This window comes from Physcomitrium patens, chromosome 26, assembly GCF_059467195.1.
Source record: "Physcomitrium patens ecotype Gransden chromosome 26, ASM5946719v1, whole genome shotgun sequence".
Classification (NCBI taxonomy): Eukaryota; Viridiplantae; Streptophyta; class Bryopsida; order Funariales; family Funariaceae; genus Physcomitrium; species Physcomitrium patens.
The window spans coordinates 5420261-5439503 of record NC_143435.1 but is presented as its reverse complement, the minus strand read 5'-3'; the positions used below and the strand labels follow the sequence as shown (position 1 = coordinate 5439503).

General features: G+C 35.9%; 1 protein-coding gene across 1 annotated transcript; it reads left to right on the top strand.

Moving 5' to 3' along the window:
• Positions 1–1396: 1396 nt before the first annotated feature.
• LOC149986216 (uncharacterized) lies at positions 1397–3756 on the top strand. Its single transcript, XM_090247912.1, has 7 exons — positions 1397–1600; positions 1797–2005; positions 2165–2271; positions 2418–2520; positions 2766–2924; positions 3126–3176; positions 3340–3756. The coding sequence occupies exons 1-7, from the start codon at positions 1489–1491 to the stop codon at positions 3406–3408; spliced, it is 810 nt and encodes a 269-aa protein (XP_090104038.1). The 5' UTR covers positions 1397–1488; the 3' UTR covers positions 3409–3756.
• The last annotated feature ends 15487 nt before the right edge of the window (positions 3757–19243 follow it).

Genomic DNA, 19243 nt, shown 5'->3' with positions numbered 1-19243 from the left:
AAAGGAAGCCGCCCTTCGGTTACAATTTTTGGAGCCTCGCTCCGTCCCACTCCTCCTTTCCACCAGATTTTCGAGCATCCGGTAGCAAGTTGCGAGTTATCTTGCGGGACCATTTTTGACACATGCTAAAATCTACAAACTAAGATTTGTTGCCTTCAATAAAAGGATTTTAGCATAGATTAAATAACTAAGTAGTGAAAGTTTAATTACAATATTTTTTTGGACAAACCCACAATTCACCATGACCTCAAAATTGTGTGTATATATAGAAAAATGGTTACATTAATCAAGATAATTGATTTGTCTCTAAAGCACCAAGTCCATGTTAGAAAAAACAAACATCATCTCTACACCTTTGGACAAAAGCTATAAGTATTATAGTATATACTTTGAATCAAATGATTAACTCTCAAACTAGTGATTCAACACCCTATGACAAATGGTTTGGCTATCAATCCAAAATAGCACATTACAAAAAGAAACAAATAGGGTCTCTTATGAATGTACTCGTCAATAAACAAAAACACACTAAAATAAAATTTAAGAGCTACATAAGCATTTTCTATTGAACCTGACATTTTCACAAAGTACACAGCCTTCAGCTGCCCCTGAGAGATGCCTTTCGGCCTATGTGTTGTGTTGTTCAAACACACGTAAATGAAAATAAAATCGAACTCAAAATCTGGATTCCCATACAAATTCCGGAACGCCTGCTTTCCTGCATTCAATGAATCTCTCCGCTGCGAACTCTCACACCAAGACGCGACGGACCATGCGTCAGTGGCGCAGCTTGCCGGGTGGGTGCCACAGTCCACAAACTTCAGATGCATCCTCCCCGACAGCGTTCCACCGCCAATCCCAATGTACTTTCAAGGACTGCCATGTGTCACGCCTCCACAAGAACAGAATCCGCCCCGCTAGCGACGCGAGACAGCCAATGCCTGGTGATCCACGGGAGCCCGCGGCTCCATGTTTCCTCCCGCAAGATAACTCGCAACTTGCTACCGGATGCTCGAGAATCTGGTGGAAAGGAGGAGTGGGACGGAGCGAGGCTCCAAAAGTTGTAACCGAAGGGCGGCTTCCTTTGGGTGAAAAACACGAACCGTGGGAAGGGTAAGAAAACCGCCAGACGGTTGCGCCAGTCCACGCTGCAGCACACAGGCAGCTTCGACGCACACATCCATGACGTGATGAGCATGACAGGAATGGTCGGATCAGAAACCCAAAGCCACCCGAATTCGGGGAGTGCTTGGTGACCACAATCCGCTGGGAACATCCAATCGAGACTGATTAGTGGGAATCAAGCAAGTGGATTCATGGGTGGTTGGGCTTGGCACCTTCCGTGAGCATGGACTACATAAGGCTGTCCGAGGAGCGGCATGACGTGCAAGCATCGGTCCCGCGGTCGACTATTGGGGTGGCTCCAGTGCGGAAGTGATCGGCCGTAGACTCACTGTTCCCAGCGAGCGGTCGGTTGAGTTGCTGGCGATGGCGAGCCAACTTGTGCAGGCAGTGGCCGCTGTTGTGGTTCTGCAATGCATCTCCGCAAGCTGGGTTGGCGCGTGGGCAGGATCGGCTCAGGCTGAGGGAGGTGACGAGGGTAAGTCGGGGCAGAAACTCCAACTTCGGCGTGGAGTAGTAGAACAGGATTGTGATGTCCCCCTAGCATTCCATCGCAGCATACATGCGGCCGAAAAATTCTTGACTCACATTGGTGGCCTGCATGACCAACTGATGCATGACTCCAACCAATGCTGGTGCATGACTCCGTGTGCATGTGCTGTGTGGATATTCAGTGCACTGGGACTACAGCGGTGGGTCGCATGGGCCAGGTGGCTGGGGTGACCTGAAGGCCGAGTGGGGTGTGTGCAAGTCGGGCAGCCGGCAGTCCCCGATCGCCATCACGGCGCTCGACCTGGTCACAGACCGCAGTCTGGGGAAGCTGGATGCCAAGTACCGGAAGAGAGTTCATGCCACTCTTTACAACAGCGGGCATGGGGCTGAGGTAAGTGCCGTGGTCTCTGAAGTTCTCCCTTGGCGGTGTGGCGGTTATCGTGGTCAATTGGAACCAGTGAAGTTCGACGTTTGGACAGGGGGGCAGGCGTGCCGATTGCAGGCGGCTGGCCTGTTACTCCGAAGTTGGGGCTGACTGTGGATTTGTCAGGTGAGCATGCCAGCCGGCTCGGGACGCTTGAGGATCGGTGGCGAGACGTACCGACCCGTCCAGTTCCACATCCACATGCCCAGCGAGCACACAATCATGAACCAGAGGTACGTCACGGCATGCTACCACGAAGTTGCAGGTTTTGTTTGGGAATTGAATTCGGCTGTGGAGCCCGCACCTCCGTTTGTGACTACGAGGTCAGTGTGTGTTCATTGCTGACGCGCGAACCACTGTTCGGTTGGCACTGCTCCAGTTTCCCGCTGGAGCTCCACTTGGTGCACAAGTCCGATGATGGGAAGCTTGCGGTGATCGGGTTCCTGTTTGAGGAAGGAGGCGAGAGCGAATTCCTGGCCCAGGTACGCACCCCGCTCCCACCTGTGTACCCTCTTTCCAGTGGGCGCGGACGAGGCTGAAGGTCAACTGTCGTGCGCCCATGACGTGGGTGGCGTAGCTTTGGCGAATCTGCGTTGCGTTATGGTCGGTGCAGAGTAGTGCTCTCGTGTGTCACTGAAGATCTTGCTAGGAAGGTCGCGCGCGCTATCGAACGCGATTCTCCTTGGCGAAGCCTGACCCCATGCGGAAACTGGTGTGACGTGTGCAGTTCGCACATGAGGTGCCATCGTCAAATAGCCCAGGCGTGAAGGTCGACTTGGGGCACATCAAGATGATGAAGCCGGAGAGGAACTACGGCACTTACATGGGATCCCTCACCACCCCACCATGCGCGGAGGGTGTCACCTGGATTCTGTCGTTGTTCAACGTAAGTGGGTTCTGCTCCAGTGTTCGTGGCATGACAGAGAGACTTGTAGATGTCGGCATGTGGGAGATTGTGGTTTTCCGTCGTCGCAGTGGTTCTTTCGGGTGCCCTTCCAAATGCAAGGCGAGCAGCCGCTCACAAGCGTTGCTCATGAATGTACCGGGAACTGATACGTGGGACGATGTTGCGCTTGTTGGGTGGCAGTTTCAAACGGCGTCCGCGGAACAGCTGGCTAAGCTCCGGGCTTCTGTGCCGGTGAGTGATCTCTGCCAGGTGCAGGTGGTAGGGAAGGTGGCCGCGGGTGCTGCTAGATTGTTCTGTTGTATCTTCTTTTACCTGCTTCTTTGGAAACGTTGGAACGGTGGCTTTTCTGGCATCTGACGCCGGGCTGCATGCACTGGACGTGTGACGTGTGCAGAAGGGACACAACAACCGTCCAACCTTCGGCAGCGCCGGAAGGGGTTTCCGCATGCGCACCAACGCTTGAGGTATCAGGGTGGCGCCAGGATGGAGATGTAAGCGACACGAAGTGTGGCAGCTTGTAAAATGCGACGCCTCGACGCTGATGGCGTCGGTGTTTGTAGACTAGTGCATTCAACTCCCTCTCTTTCCCACGAATTGAGCCGGGCGTGGAGTGGAATGATGTAGAGTAGAAGTCAGTGTAGAGGCTGACAAGAGAGTGCGCAGACTGGATGTGGTTTGCGCCTCGTCAGAATGGTAGATTTGACGCTAATGCCGAGCTCCGTGGAAGCAAAGCAGCTTCACGGTTGTACCACTATGCACCTCTCAATGGAAGTTTGGTTGAATCCGGGTTTTCGCTGGAGTTCCCAGCAGACGCAGATGGGTCGTGTGATGGGTGTTGCCGCCGACTGGGCGATGTAGGCGTGTGTGTGTGTGTGTGTGTGTCTGGGAGGGAAAGGTCGGAAGATGGCAACACTCATCGCTGTGCTGGTGCAGGGCAGTTTGGGAGAAGGAAAGTTGGACATGCACATGCGCATGCACGTAGCGCGCGCTTGATCTCAGGTACCTGGAGCAGGACAGAGTTTCGGGACGTCTCCAGCGACGGGATCGCGGTGCACCATTCGTGAACAGCCTGCTGCCAATCACAGTGCAATTCACTGAGGACGAGGTAGGTATGGAACGAATCGCGCAGTCCGACGCAGTCCGGTGATTCCGATCTTTTATCATTGCAGTTAGCACCACGCATAGTTACAGATACTCATGTGTTTATGTGTGTTATGATGTCGACAATAGTACATACGCATCTGCATTGTTCAATGTAGTCTAGAAGTCATCGGTTCATGTAACCGAAGGTGGGATGGATCGGGCCGAGGTAAAGTATTCCCGACTGTCGATCGGGCCAAGCTTTTGGCCATGGCTTGGTACGTTTTGAAGCTTAAAACACATTAAAAATAGCACCGCAGAATGTGACTACTATCACAACTGTGCAATTGCACTCGAATCGCTTTACGGTACCGTCTTCAAGATGCTGCATAACAAGCAAGCTGTTAATCTCTACGCTAATGGGATCACTCACTCACTCACTGGAAAAGATAAGCCGCTCTGTTTTGTACGTCAATCTAGACATTGCTGGTTGTGTTTTCCATTCACATGTAGTAAGTCGAAAGAATGGATCCATCCAATACTTGCCAACTGTGCTCGACGTCTGCCAATCGCGTAGGAGCACTAACTTCGGAAGCATGTGCCTTTTTTCGTGACTCTTCATTGGACATGAACATTACATGTGCGTGATGGTGTGTTTGTCTGCGGTCCGCGTTGAGAGAAATGGAAGTTTTCCTGGTTATCTTGTAGACCAGTCATGTCGCGTTATTTTTGGGATAAGCAAAAGTGGTTACCTTGAGGAGATTATGTACAAAGTCAACCCCCAACCTGTGTCGTGTTCTTCAGCCCATCAGCTGAGGGCACCCTTTCCGTCTCTGCACTTTTGATGTTATTTTTGTGAAAAATTGCGGGACTCAACTTGCATGCAGTGCATGAACCCCCTGGTTGCCTACGAGCTTATCTGCGAGAAGTCCAGTGTCCGGAAGCCAAAGTGTTCTCTGAATGTGACCGCAAGTCCCAGTTTCCCCACACGCGAATAAGTCGGACCCGCCAAATGCCATACCTTTACAGAAGAACTGCAATCCCTGGCAGCCAAATTTAGCCCGTGAATCGATCCCCCGTTCTAGACTTCAGTCTAGCTGTGTGTGACATTGTGATTGGATTATTGTGAACTTTTAATATATTAGGGTGGATGGCTGTTGATTTGCCAATGGCTCGGATTGATTTAACATCAGATGAGGATGGGAAGCTGCCAGTTTTTATCGTTAGCGGTTGTTACATTGTTGATATATCGATTTGGTTTCGTCAGGTTTAATTTGTCACATTTATAATAGCAATATTCGTTGAAACCTTTAGTAAAAAGTTGATGGAAATCTGTATTTCGTTTTTTTAGCTTATTTATTCTGAGGCGCAGATGAGTAGAAAGCACTTCAACCGGAGCGGATGAATTTTGGAGCTGTGAAGACGAATGTCGCCTGGGAGAGGGAAGGAGTTTTATAAATTTTCCCATCTCAGAATAGTTTTTCTCTACACGTGTGTGAATGTGCGATGGCTTTGTGTGTGCTTCTGATTTGATGGAGGAATGTTCTTACAATTTAACATGATTATTTTTTGAATTTTGAAATTTGTTATGATATGTTTTGGATTCAAAAGTTGATGAGGTTTATTTACATGTTGTTTAGAGTTATTGGAATTTTGAAAGAAGAAATTTGAAATTGAGATGTAGAATTTAGTGTGAAGAGTTGTATTGAGTTATTAAAGTTGTAATGCAAGATTTGTTTAGGATTTGCTTAAGATTTAGTAAAATTTGCAACAAAATTTTACTTGAAGCTATTAAGATATGACTGTTTAGAATTTATGAGATTGTGTGAAATGAACCATATGATACAATTGATTATTAAATAAAAATCTATTATTTTTTCAAATATAGATTTTTTTAAAAAAATCTAAATTTTACTTATTTGTGGCAAATAGAGATTTTTCTATTAAAAAAACAAGTATGACTACCATCTATTAAATCATTATAAATTCTTAATATAAATTCTTAATGTAGCTGCTAAATAGAGCCACCATCAATTTTTGCATTAAATTTGGGATTAATGGATAAAAAAAAAGATTTAAATAAAATTTATCCAAAAATATTTGATTAATGATAGATTAATTTTAAAATAATGTGCATTTTATATTATTGTGTGTAAATGTAGTATTAAAGAACATTATAGAAGCTTAAAATATTTGTACAACAAAATGTAATATAAGTTGTATTGCTAAGATATGTATTAATATAGAGCTTATTAAATCATTATATATGGTAGTAATAATAAGATTAAATTATAAAAAGATAAATTTTTATATTATAAATATTTTTAAAAATATTTTAAATTGATTAAGGCATATTTGATTTTTATATAAATAATTTATTGAGATTGATATTGGTCTTTTAGGCATAACTTTGTTAGATTCTACAATTTTAAAAAGAATTAAAAAAATAAAATTTATATATTTATGTACATATGTATGTATGTTTATATATATTTATATACTTCAAGAATAAAAATACTTTTATATTAACCTTTATGTTGTTATAGAAGTATTTTATATTCTTTTTACATAAAAAATATTTATTAAATAATATCTATTGGAGCCTTCAAATGACATATTGAAGTATTTGGCCAAATTCTTATTAATGCAATTATTGAATAAATCCAATTTATTTTGTATTAAGCTGTAGATTGATCCAAATGACAATTAAGTTCTTTCTTGAAGATCAATTTAGTAATCATAAGGATGATGCTTTTGTAGAATGTCAATATTTTTCTTCTAAAACACATCTTGATAATCCTTATATAAGCTTAAAATATTGCTTGAAGTCTATTTGCTATTAGAAATAGGTATAGAATAAATAAAAAAAAAATAACTTCTTACTTTGTAGCATGTATAAAAGCCTTTGCATCTACAAACAAAGTTTTGATTATACTAGACTTATGACTTTTTACTTGATTAGCAAAACTCTTGATTATGCTATTAGAAAAATCAGGATTACAAGAAATCCAACCTACTAGGAGATTATATGTTTTTAGCAACAATAAGCCTAAAATGACTAAATTAAAAAAAATTCTATTAATATTCAATATCACTCATCTATTATAATAGTTTTTGGCTATTTCTACAAAGATAGTTTTATGATTAAAATCTCCAAAAGATAAAAGAAAATCATCTACAACTTCTATATATATGAGTTTAGTTTTCTTAACTAAAAATATACCATGTCTTTTAACAAAGTCTTAACTCAAAAAACAAATTGAAGCTCTTGAATCTAATAAGGCAAAGGCTTTGTAATTTTTAGGTCCTAAACTTATGTTTATTGTAAAACAAGGTGAAGGTTTTGAAGAGAAAATATGACTTTTATTAAGTATTGCATAAGATCTTAAGTGTGTGGTTTTATTATAACTAGACATATTTATTTTCTAATACATTGTTTTAATTGACAATCATACTCTTTATTTTGTGGTTATGTTGTTTTTTTGGATAATGTTGAGCAATGTACTTAGATTCTCTAAAATGTAAGCACAATCTTCTTTGACAATGTTTCTTATTTTTTTTGCTTAGTAAGAGGATTAAAACATATTGCATCAATTTAAATAGGTTTTGATTTCTATGAATAAATTTCTAAAAACTTAAGAGTTGTTGTCATGACTTGATTTATTCTTCTTTAACCAAATCTTTGTTCTTTGCACATTTTACAAAGTTGTTTACTACATGTAATGGCTAAAATAACAAACTGCATCAATAAGTTTGCTTTTGTCATTATCAATAATAAATCATTAATGTTGTCTTTTAGTCTAATTTAAAATTGGTTGATAAAGGATTTGTAGTTTCAACTTATGTTACAAGTAAGGTATTAGAATTTGAGAGCAAAGATGGTAGCTAATTGTGATTTTTGTCCTAAGGATAAAAATATTATTTTTATCATTCTAGGACTTAATATGGATGTTGCTATCAATTGGATTATATAAGAGTACTTGTTTGTCTGGAAAGCAAAGATTAGAAGATGGCAATATACATCATTGTGCTGATGTAAGATAATTTGAATGGAAAAAAATTGAGCATGTATACATGCATTTGATTTCAGCAACACACAGTAGGAAAAGTTTTGGAAATGATTCTAACAACAAGATTGAGATGCATTATTCTTAAATAGCTTACTATCAATCATAGTACAATTTATTGAAGATGGAATAGGTATAGAATGTATTAGGTGTATCTAATATTTTCTATTTTTTTTATTTTATTTGTTTCTTTGTATCATTATAATTAGCACCTATTGAAGTGGATGTCAGTGACTCACCAAAATTGTTGGATTTATATACTAATAAATAATAATCAATCTATGCAACCTTAAATTAAACTATGTTTATTATACATTTGTATAGATTTATTTTATAAGATTTTTTTGAAAATAATAAGTGATTACTAATTTGATTGTTAGTTTCTAAGTTGACAAGTATTTTTTTCACTAAAATGATTTAACTTTGCTTAGTACACTACTTATTATATTGCTGATTATGATTTATATTTTTTTATAGAAAGTTGGACAAAAATGTTCATTTTATAGTCCTACTTATTTAAGTTAACTTTCTACAATTGAATCTAATAATACTTCTCTCACTCTATTAAAGTTGAAAGTTGTGATACCAAGTAAAAAACACAATTGAACAAATTGATCTTGCAAAAGAGGCTTTGTGAAAATATCAATAATTGGATTTTGAATAAAAATATATTAAGAATCAATTTATTATTTTTTTTCAAGTTCACAGATAAAACAAAATATGATATCAATATGTCTTCTAAAAGTTGTAATCTTGATTGAAGTTCTTGGAGTTAAAATCTATATCAAAGTCAAGGTCAATTAATTAAATTCTAAATCTATCTTCAATATCTTTAATCTTTAATGTCTCTATATTCCTTCATGTCTTTGTCAAGGTTGAAGTATTCCATTGATGTTATTCACTTTAAAATAGATCATAACTTTTATTTGATGAATCTTATCTTAAATTCATCAATCCCATCTTTGAAGTTCTTTCTTCATTGTATTGAAAATTCCAAAGATCTTCATGGATCTTATGTTGTAATATTTACAACTTGTAAATGGATCAAAAGTGTATAATGAAATGACATAATAGAATGTCAATTATATTTTTTCTATTATTATTTTATTATGATAATTACAACATAGTTTTGTAGGTATTTATAGCTATATATAGTAATTTTAAAAATATCATTTAAAAATATTAAAAATACTTTCTTTCTAGCTACCATAACTACTTAAAGTAGTTTTAATTTGTGAATCCCATCAATGCATTTTAATTGATAAATTGATTATGAATATTTTTGAAATTATTTATTTAAATAAATATTAAGATTAAAGAGTCTTTTTTACTATTCAAGTATTTATTAGAATTTAGAAGTATTTATAAGTTATAAAAGTCTTATCAAAAGAAAAGTTATAAAAATGGAGTCTTAGTAAGTTTTGGTGGCAATTATCTTAGTTGATTTAGTATTTTTACTTATTGTTGAATATTGAAGATTATTTATTGAAACCAATGTCTTTATTGGCCTCCTATCTACATTTATTATTTATAAAAATCCTATCAACGATTAATTAGTACTTAGAAGAAGCATGAAAACTAACTTCATATCTTTTTGGTTAATTTTATAGAAAATAGGACTTTTAGTGGATTTAAATTAGTTTTATTTCTATAAAAACTCATCAATATAGAAAAATATAGCTTTAAATAGGTATTAGAACTATAAAAATATTCTAATATTTTTTAGAGTTTTTTTAGAGTTTATTTAGAATTTATTTAATATTTTTATAGAAAATTTCAAGACCTTCGTATAAATGAGTTTTATAACCTCGAGAGCCATTATGAAAAAAAATAACAAGTTTTGAAGGCCACCTGAGGTGTAGTCAAAAATACAAAAAAAATGAGTTTTACTGGTAGAAAATAGGAGGACCAGCAGCTATTTTAGTGCTTGTAGGAAGGGAGGTGCGTAAGTTCCATATAGATTGTAGCACCTTGGATGTAGGTAGGAAGATAAGAGTAAGGCCTAGAGGCTTTTCTTAATACCTGATATATTCTACATCTAAGCCTTTGTGAGGCTCGAATCCTTGATCTACAAGTAAGTTATTCTTAAGATAAAATATTTTTACTTAATTTTTTTATTATTTATATTCTATCTTTAATCTATCATAACTTATTCAAAGTAATCTTAATTTATATGGAGATCAACAAGGGTTCTTTCCATCAAAGCCATTATGATTACTATCCTTCCATGTAAACTCCCGTAAATGTGAACTCTTAGCAAATACAAGACCTAATTGTAATTTTACCTTGAATTAATATACTTAAGATTTTTTATTTTATTTTATTTTATCTTTTTTCCAATTTTCAACTTCAAATAGTGATTAAAATCACTAAAAGAAGATAAACCACTACAATTAGTCCACCTATATCTTTTAGAAATTATCATTAATTTAATAATTAGATTTTATATGTTTAATCTATTCAAATTTCGGCATGTAATTTAAGCTCAAAATAATCTTAAAAATTAAATAGAAAAATAGAGAAATTAAACTTAAAGGATTTTCTAACCATAGTCAAATAATGAATTAGCTTTGGAATTCAAAACTAAGATTATGGATTAATTCAAGATATAATTTCTAGAACTTAGAAGAAAAATTGTATTAAAATTTTAATTTAAATACTAACTGAGATTTTAGAATTTATTAAAAAAATAAAATCATAGACCTTTTAAACTTATTATTTTTAGATTTTTTGACAATCATGATAAAGAATTCTTAGATTAAATATATATGTGTATATATATATATATATATATATATATTCTTTTTTATAAGAAAGATTTGATTATTAAGGGAGGCTTTAATTTTTATTTTATTTTATTTTAATCTTTAACTTGCAATTTAAAAATAATTAGGCTATGGCCATTAAGTTCTTTCTTCTTCAAAAAATTCTTCTTTCTACTACTACTTGTTGTCTTCTTTATTCTATTGACATTGCCTCAACTTATATTCTTTCGCACTATATTATTTTATTTGTTTTATATTCCTTTTTAAAACCTTATTTATACTTGTATTTTTGATATGTCAAATCTTCCACCACAAAATACATGGAAATATCTCGCAAAAACAAATTATCAAGTTCATGGTACCTTACATAATACTATTTCAAAAAATCTCATTGTTACATCCATTAAAATTGTTGAATACGTTTTGTTGTTGAATAATGTTATTGTTGTTGTATTATAATTATTTATAGTATATAAAAATTAACAAAAATAGATAATATATTTATAAATATTAATATATTTTTAGAATGGTTAGTAGATTAATTTAAAGAGAGTTGATATAAGAAAATTTATTTTCAGATTTACTTATGTTAATTATAATATTAAAAATATATATAATTTAAATATTTAGTATAAAATTTAAGGAGAAGATTGGAGCTCAAAGATGAAGATTCAAACCTTTAAGAAGCTTATTTGGAGGGATGAAAGTAAAATATGGATGGATGAAGGCTAAAAGTAAAGATCTTTATCTCTATTGGTTGAAGGCTATGTCCAACAAGTATTAACTAGGCTATTTGTAACCATAATAAGGATTTTGGCAACTTTAGAAGGAACATTTGAAAATCAAAAGTAAAGTTTGTAAGGTTTAAGATTTGGATTACAATTTGTATATAAGTTTTAGAGAATTTGCAATTAGGATGATAAAATTATTACCATTTGAAGTTAAGGTATCTTTTTCAAACATACTATTACTATTTTGAAGATAGGAGGAGTTTTATGATAGATTTTGGAAATTAGAAGAAACAACCACAAGGGTGATAATAAGATCTGCATCTCTTGTAATAGAATTTTTGATATTTAGAGTTTGTATAAAGAAATTATAAAGCATTGAAGAGAGCATATGTAATTCAAAGGTAGTAATTGAGTTGTTTTATTGATAGTAATGATTGGAGCCATATCTTGAGTTTTGAAATGAATTTTTGGCTCAAAAATTTTAGATGTATGTGTTTTTAAATTAAGAAGATATATATCAGATTTTTATGGTATTTAAATACTTATTTTGTGAGATATGAAGAAATATACACACTGGTGTATATAAATAAGGATTTGAAGCTACTATTATGAATTTGATAATATCTCAAGATTTATAATAAACTTACAGTTGAAATTTGTTGTAATAGTTGTTAAAATTTTATCAATACTTCATGTAAAATTAAAGTTTGTTTAGATAGCCCAGTCGTAAGATATGAACTCTTGAAGTTTGGAAAAAATTCACCTTAAGAATATGCAAGGTTTTATAATATTTTATCATATTTTTGGTGATCTTTGGTACTTAGGACTTATGTATTGATGTAATTGCTCCTATAGAGAAAATTTTATATATAATCTTGATGTTTTATTTTATTTTATTTTATTTTATTTTTTTATCTTGAGGCTTGATTGAATAATTAGTGACAACTAAATGTCTAGCACTTTCTTAAGGCAAATTCTGTCTATCCCGACCTATTGGTGCTTTCACTAAGAGAGCCTTAAGATATTAATTTTTCAATAAATTAAGATAGGAGATATAAAGTAACGAGGCTCAAATCATGGAGGTGGTTAGAATCTTCCGGATGAATTTTTAAGAGCCATACAAATGTCTATGGGCTAATAAGTTGCTAATGCAACTTTGCAAGGAGCTACTAAATTATTGAGGGATATTATTAGCAAAATGGGGAGATTTGATGGAAAGAATATTACTAAGTTTTTGAAAATCTACACCTATGAAATGAAAATCTATTAAGTTTCAAAAGATAAGATGATTGAGACCTTTGATTTACTTGTTGGTTCAAAGATCAGAGAAATTGTGAAACAACTACATGGAAGTATTGATGTAAAAACATAGGCTAGATTTGAGGAGAAATTTAGAGATAAATACTTTGATGAGGATAATAAAAGGATGACCAAGAGAAGTTTCTTTGAGTGGATGGGGCAACAACTAGATAAACATATAAGACCAAACCAATTGCTGAGGGAGTTTGAAAAGAAATTTGGACAACTCCCATTAGCTAAGAAGCAATTTTTAAAGATGAAAAAGTCAGAGTTGTTCTTATAAGTTGTAGATGAAATACTAGAGGATAGATTGCTTCTCTTTTTTTAAGATGGAACAATAGAAGGTGGTTTTATTACTGATTAGAGAAGGTTGGAAGAGGTAGTGAGCCTCATTGCTAAGCAAAAATATATAAAGTTTAGAGGATTTGAAGCAAGGATAGAAGCTATACCAATGAAAGGTATGAAAGCTCCAACAATAACTTTTCTTACTCTTACTCCATCAAGCTCTTTAAGGAATAAGAATGTAGATAAAGAAATCTTTAATGAATTGATGAAGAGCATGAAAGAATTGAAGATAGAAATAACTACTTTGAAGAAAGACATAAGGTTAGGTACATTACGACCGACTGAAGGATCAAAGGGATTTATGGTGAAGTATATTTGGTATAATGATCCAAACAAAAAACGTGGTGGTTGTGGATTATATACAGATGCCATAAAGAATGACATTATTACTTTCAAAGAAGGCAAAATCAAAGATGTTGCAACAAATGATCCTCCAAAAACTAACTTTGGAAGAAGAGGTATGAGAAAATTGATAGATGATAGATTAGAGAGGAATAGTTCTTCACTTGGTAAAGAAGCACAGACTTATACCATTGAGATTGAATACATCAAGGTAGAAACTTCTACACATGTATCTAAAGAAGTAATGGTGAAGGGAGCTCAAGCTATTAGAAGACCAATTAGATGGGATGATCCAATTGATGGAACGACCATTAGGACTTATTTGGTGAGTGAGCATGGAGAAAAAGAATCCTATGATATATCAATGGAAATTAAGAGAGGCAAAAATAGTGAAGAAGAAGAGGTAGGAGAGTTAACCAACAAAAAAAAGGCTCGAAGTAGTAGAAACACTATTCTAAAAGAAAGACTAATAATAATCAAGAAAATACTAACAATAATGAAGAAGAAGGAATTATAATGGAAGCCTAGATGTCTCAATGTGAGGTTAATAAGCTATAGAGAAATGATGGTGAAGCTTTGATAGCTTATATTCATCTATTTTAAACAAGAGCTATTACAAAAAGATGTATAAAGATTGGAGGCTTTAAAGAGCTAATTTTAGTATTAATAGATCATGGTTATAAAATCAACATCTTATCTAAAAAGATTTATAAGAATGATAAGTGGCTCAATGATATCAACCATAAATAGGTATTGAAAGCTATCAATAATGATAGAAGTAGCTTTTATGGAGCATATTGAGCAGTAGGCATCAAAATAGGTGATGTAAAAGTGGAACAAAATTTTTTTGTATAAAATCAAAGAAGTTATCAAATCATTTTGAGACAATTATGTATCATTGCAAAAAAGATGGAGACCTAGATATTGGATGATGGTTCATACTATGCCAGGATTTCTAGCCATGATGGTAAGAAATCAATCCAATTTTTTATAATAAGGCCAGATCATGAAAAAGATAGAGATCAAAGTAAAGAAACTTCCATCGACCATGAGCATGATAATTTTTTGGATTTCTAGATGTGATTGCTCGTTTTACTTATTCCAAAAGAAACCTCCCAACATAAACCCGTATAGGAGGATTCGAATATGGAGAATGACTAGTTGCTTAAGCGTTCACTTTAGGGTCACACAATCAATAACTTCCTAAATGTATCGTCTCTATTTCTAATATCTGAACACACAAGGGAACTATAATCTCCTCCTTCACCTTATCGATATCTTCCTTACAGCAATTCTGTCATAGCAATAACTGTTATTTCGACGAATATATTCATCCTCATAATCTCCAACTGTAATTCTACGCCCTCATAGCTTTCACCACACAATTACCCTCATTCCAATCACTGAAATTCTTCATATAGAACTGCCATTCACATTACAGTGTTTTACATAAACACACACTTATTCTCTCTGCTGAACTACAATCAAATTTCAGCATTCAATCTTTCTTCTTCTCAAATAATAACAATCACATTTCCATTCCATAATTCACTTCATCATATTTAAAAACTTTCAATCCTCTTATTCAAAGAAAATAACAAACAAAAGAAAAGAGGTAGCACCAAGCTTACCCCAACTCACAACTCTCACAGTCTGGCCCTCAGCTCACAACTCTCACAATCTCGCTTTCGGCTCAACACTCTCGCAGTCTGGCCCTCGGCTCTGTACTATCGCAGTTTGGCATTTTCTTCTCCTCTTCCATCCTCCTTATACTACCCTGAGATACCAACTCCTATACTACTGATGATAACTACTTTTCTTGACTATTCATCCATTCTACTTGCTGAACCACCTTTTCAACAGTTATCTAACCTTGTTTACACTATACACTAGGTATCTACATTCTGAAAATAACTACTTATTGTACACAGCCCCACTCCTAACTATGCAGCATCCTCGCAAACACTCAATTGATACCTATCTAAAAATAATCTAACAAAACTCTACAAAAATTGCAATCCCTCTGGCCTATCTAATTAATCAATTGCCAGTGTATCTGTTATTTGTTCCACCGATTCCGATTCCATGTCAAGGACAAAGACTCGATGAGGGAAAATATATACCAAAAGGCTATCTCGATATAATAAGTCAAAATATAAACAAGTAGGTATATTAAAAAGAAACTGGAATGGCTATTGCCACAAGACAAGAAACTAAAGACTCTTGAACTTGGACTAGAAGCAAGAAAGGAGTTGACAAGAGTGAAGAAGCCTTCACTCTTGTCTCTATATATACTATCTAACTAGGGGCTACGTGGCGACGTTCTATAGGACTTTCAATATGTGTTGACTTTGTAGGATACATGCCTTGACTTTTAAGGCAAGTTTTTCTACGTGTGGGCCACATAGTTAGCTTGATCTTCAAGCTAACAACATGTGTGGCACATGGCCAACTTGTTGACCATGTTTCTAATCCAAAAAGTCAATTAAAGATACCTATGAAGTCAAAGCAGCGTCTAGGAAGTTTCTAGAAAGCTTCTATATTAAATATTATAGAATTAACTTACTTTTATCTACTTTTACTTACTTCTACCTATTTCTATATGTAATTATTAGCTTACATGATTATGGCCGTTGTCGTGTTGTAACACGAGTATACAGTGAAAATAAAAAGAAAGGGGAATTTTATTAATATTCAGTTACCTCGAATATTGGGAGCATCGACCAACTCTAGTACAAATACTGAGTGGTCAGGTTCAGCCACTCCGTTACAGTGAGCCGGGGCATACTGAAATGCTCCGTTCGATTCCAATAACGGGAGTCAACAGGAAGAGAAGGACCAATTCACACGACGGGTTCGAGGAGCCAATTGGATCCAATTTCGATAATCCAATCCGGGTCCTCTTATCCAATATGAGACCTGAATTGGCCGATCAACCCAATGCAGTCTAGTTACGGGAAATCCAGGTCTTACTATGGGTCTTAGCCAATCTGACGCGAGGACCAATTTGACCCAATTACGGGAACATCCAGGTTACTACGGGCAACTTTTCCAATATAAGACCTGAATTGGTCGGGCGACTCAATGTGGTCCCGATTATGGGGTTCGATTCTGTTTCAGGCTGTCCTGTTCTCTGTGCCGTTTCAAGGAACGTTGTTTTCGATAAATGGATTTTTTAAAGGTAAAAATGGAGGAGAAAGCTTGACGGCGAGAGCCAATTTCGGATCCAAGCTTGAGGTGGGAGCCAAATCTGGATCTAAGACGGAAGAATGAAGAAATTCAGAGGATAAGATTAAGGGGGATATAGTTTTGAGGGGGGAGGTTTTTTTCTTTTCGGGGAATCGAGGGGAGCTAGTTTTCAAGCTTTTGCAAGGTTACTAGTTCGGTTTTCATTGGAGGGTTTTGAGATCAAGGAAATTAGAGAGAGGAGCTTCATGCTTCGGGTCGGGGAAGGAAAGACATAGAATTTGGATTTTTCTTCTTCGTAGAGTTTTGGAAAGACTGAGGCAATCGTTGCTGAAGTCAGTGTTGTAATGATGAATCGGGATTTTTAAATGAAGTGGGTTTGAATACTCTTGACTGTTTTGTAAAATCGAGTTACGTCTGTGATTGAAGGATTAAAAGGGTGTCTATAGGATTGAGTATGCGGAGTGAATGAAATTTATTAGGTTAATCTAACAGGATAGTCAGTGGATACAAGATTGTAAGTACAAAGGGATATTGAAGATTAACAGTTTGGGTTGTTTGGGGTTCTCTGTAACGTCTAGAGACCTATCGCTTGGGGCAAAAAAAAAGACTTCGATAAGCAGTCGAAGAGCATCCGTATAGATTTACGGTACATTGTTGCAGTCGTTTATATTCCAGCAGTCAAAAACTGATAGACTGCTTGACTATCGGCGAATCTCCATACTACCTTCTACAGCCAAACACCCGGCGCGTTCTCGAGCAGGAAAGCACGTAATACGACATAAGTGGTGAACCCGACGTGAAAGCTTGAGGTGGAAGGTATTGGATTTCGATTGATTTTATCTTTATTTTTATGGAAAACGAAAATAAAATTTTTGAAGGATTTTTGAGAGGAGATTCTGGTGGGAAGTCTTCTAAAGGACAAGGTATGCACATGGATCCGTCTATTGCTAGTTTGTTTCAAGCCTTTTCATTGTCAATGCAGCAATAGCAAAGCAATGATCGAAAGGAAGCTTTGGCAACCAAAGCATTGCAAGCAGTGGTCCATAAAATTGATCAATTTGATGGGAGGAATATTTTAAGGTATTTAAGATGTTATGTTCGTGAAATGGAATTAAATCGGGTTACTGAGAAGAAAATGGTTGCACTATTTGGACTTGCCACGATACCGGAGATAAGGGACCACATTACATCGATTACGGATCGTTGTGGGAATTCATGGGAGGATTTTTCACATGCCTTGAAAGACGAATATTTCTTGGAAGATGTTGATCGCGTTACTAAGAAGCTGTTTCTGGGATGGATTGAACGGCCCAATAAGAATTTGCAAGCAACAGAGCTACTAAGGGAATTTGAGAGGCAGTACTCTCAATTATCGAAGGTAGAAAAATTGACATTGGAGCCGAATAAAGTTGATCTATTTCTTCAAGCTGCTGATGGAGAATTGCAAGAGAAATTAGAACCCCTTCTTGAAGACAAAGAAGAAGATGAAGGATTGACAACGAAGTGGAAGAACGTTGAAGATGCGGTGGGGTTGCTTACAAAAAAAGAAAGGAGGAAGGATAGGAGCAATATTCTGAAAACAGTACAAGCATCCAAAGCTCTAGTACGTACAACACCACCGACAATGCCTACAGTTCAACCTTCGACATCCTTGTCAAAGAAAGCAGATATGGGTATGGAAGAAATTATACGAGGAATGCGAGATCTTCAAATCAAATTGGCAAGACTTGAAGAGAATACTTCTATAAACAATTCGAAGAATGTTTCAAAACAAGGATATGTACAAAGATGCATTTGGTGTGATGATGCTTCACACACTAGAAAAGATTGCAATGAATTTAATAATATGATACGGCAGGGAATTATTTGCTGGAAAGATGGGAAGATAGCATTGAAAGATAGGGAGGATCTTCTTCAAACCAATTTTGGCAAGGGAGGAATGAGAGCATTGGTTCAAGATTACTTAAAAGAGCATGAAACAGTAGTACGAGAAAGTGCAAGTTATGGTGCTAGAGTAGATGATGAAATTGGTGGAAGTACAGAAACTAGTGAGTTTTGGGCTTCTGCCGTTTCTACAATGCAAGAAGGGAAATTACCTCGAGAAGCGTTATTGAGAACTGCAGCTACAATACGAAGAAGAACAGGTTGGGAGGATCCTGTTGAGTCTCTTTCAGTTCATGCATATATTGCTAAGAGCCAACATGAAGCTTTGATGGAAGAAAAAAGACGAGGAAATTTTGATGATACTAGAGAAGGAAATTCTTTTAAGAGGCAAACTCGAGGAGACAAGGCTCGGGAGGCAGCTTCACAAGAATTGCCTGTAAAGGATACCTCAGCATCATTGAGAGAAAAAACAACGGAGACAAAAGATAAGGGCAAATCAATTGCTTATAAGCTACTTTCTGACATTGAAGTAGCAACAAATTTGAAAGAGGTGTTGGAAGAACGTATATTAAACGCTTAGGTGGAATTCACATTGA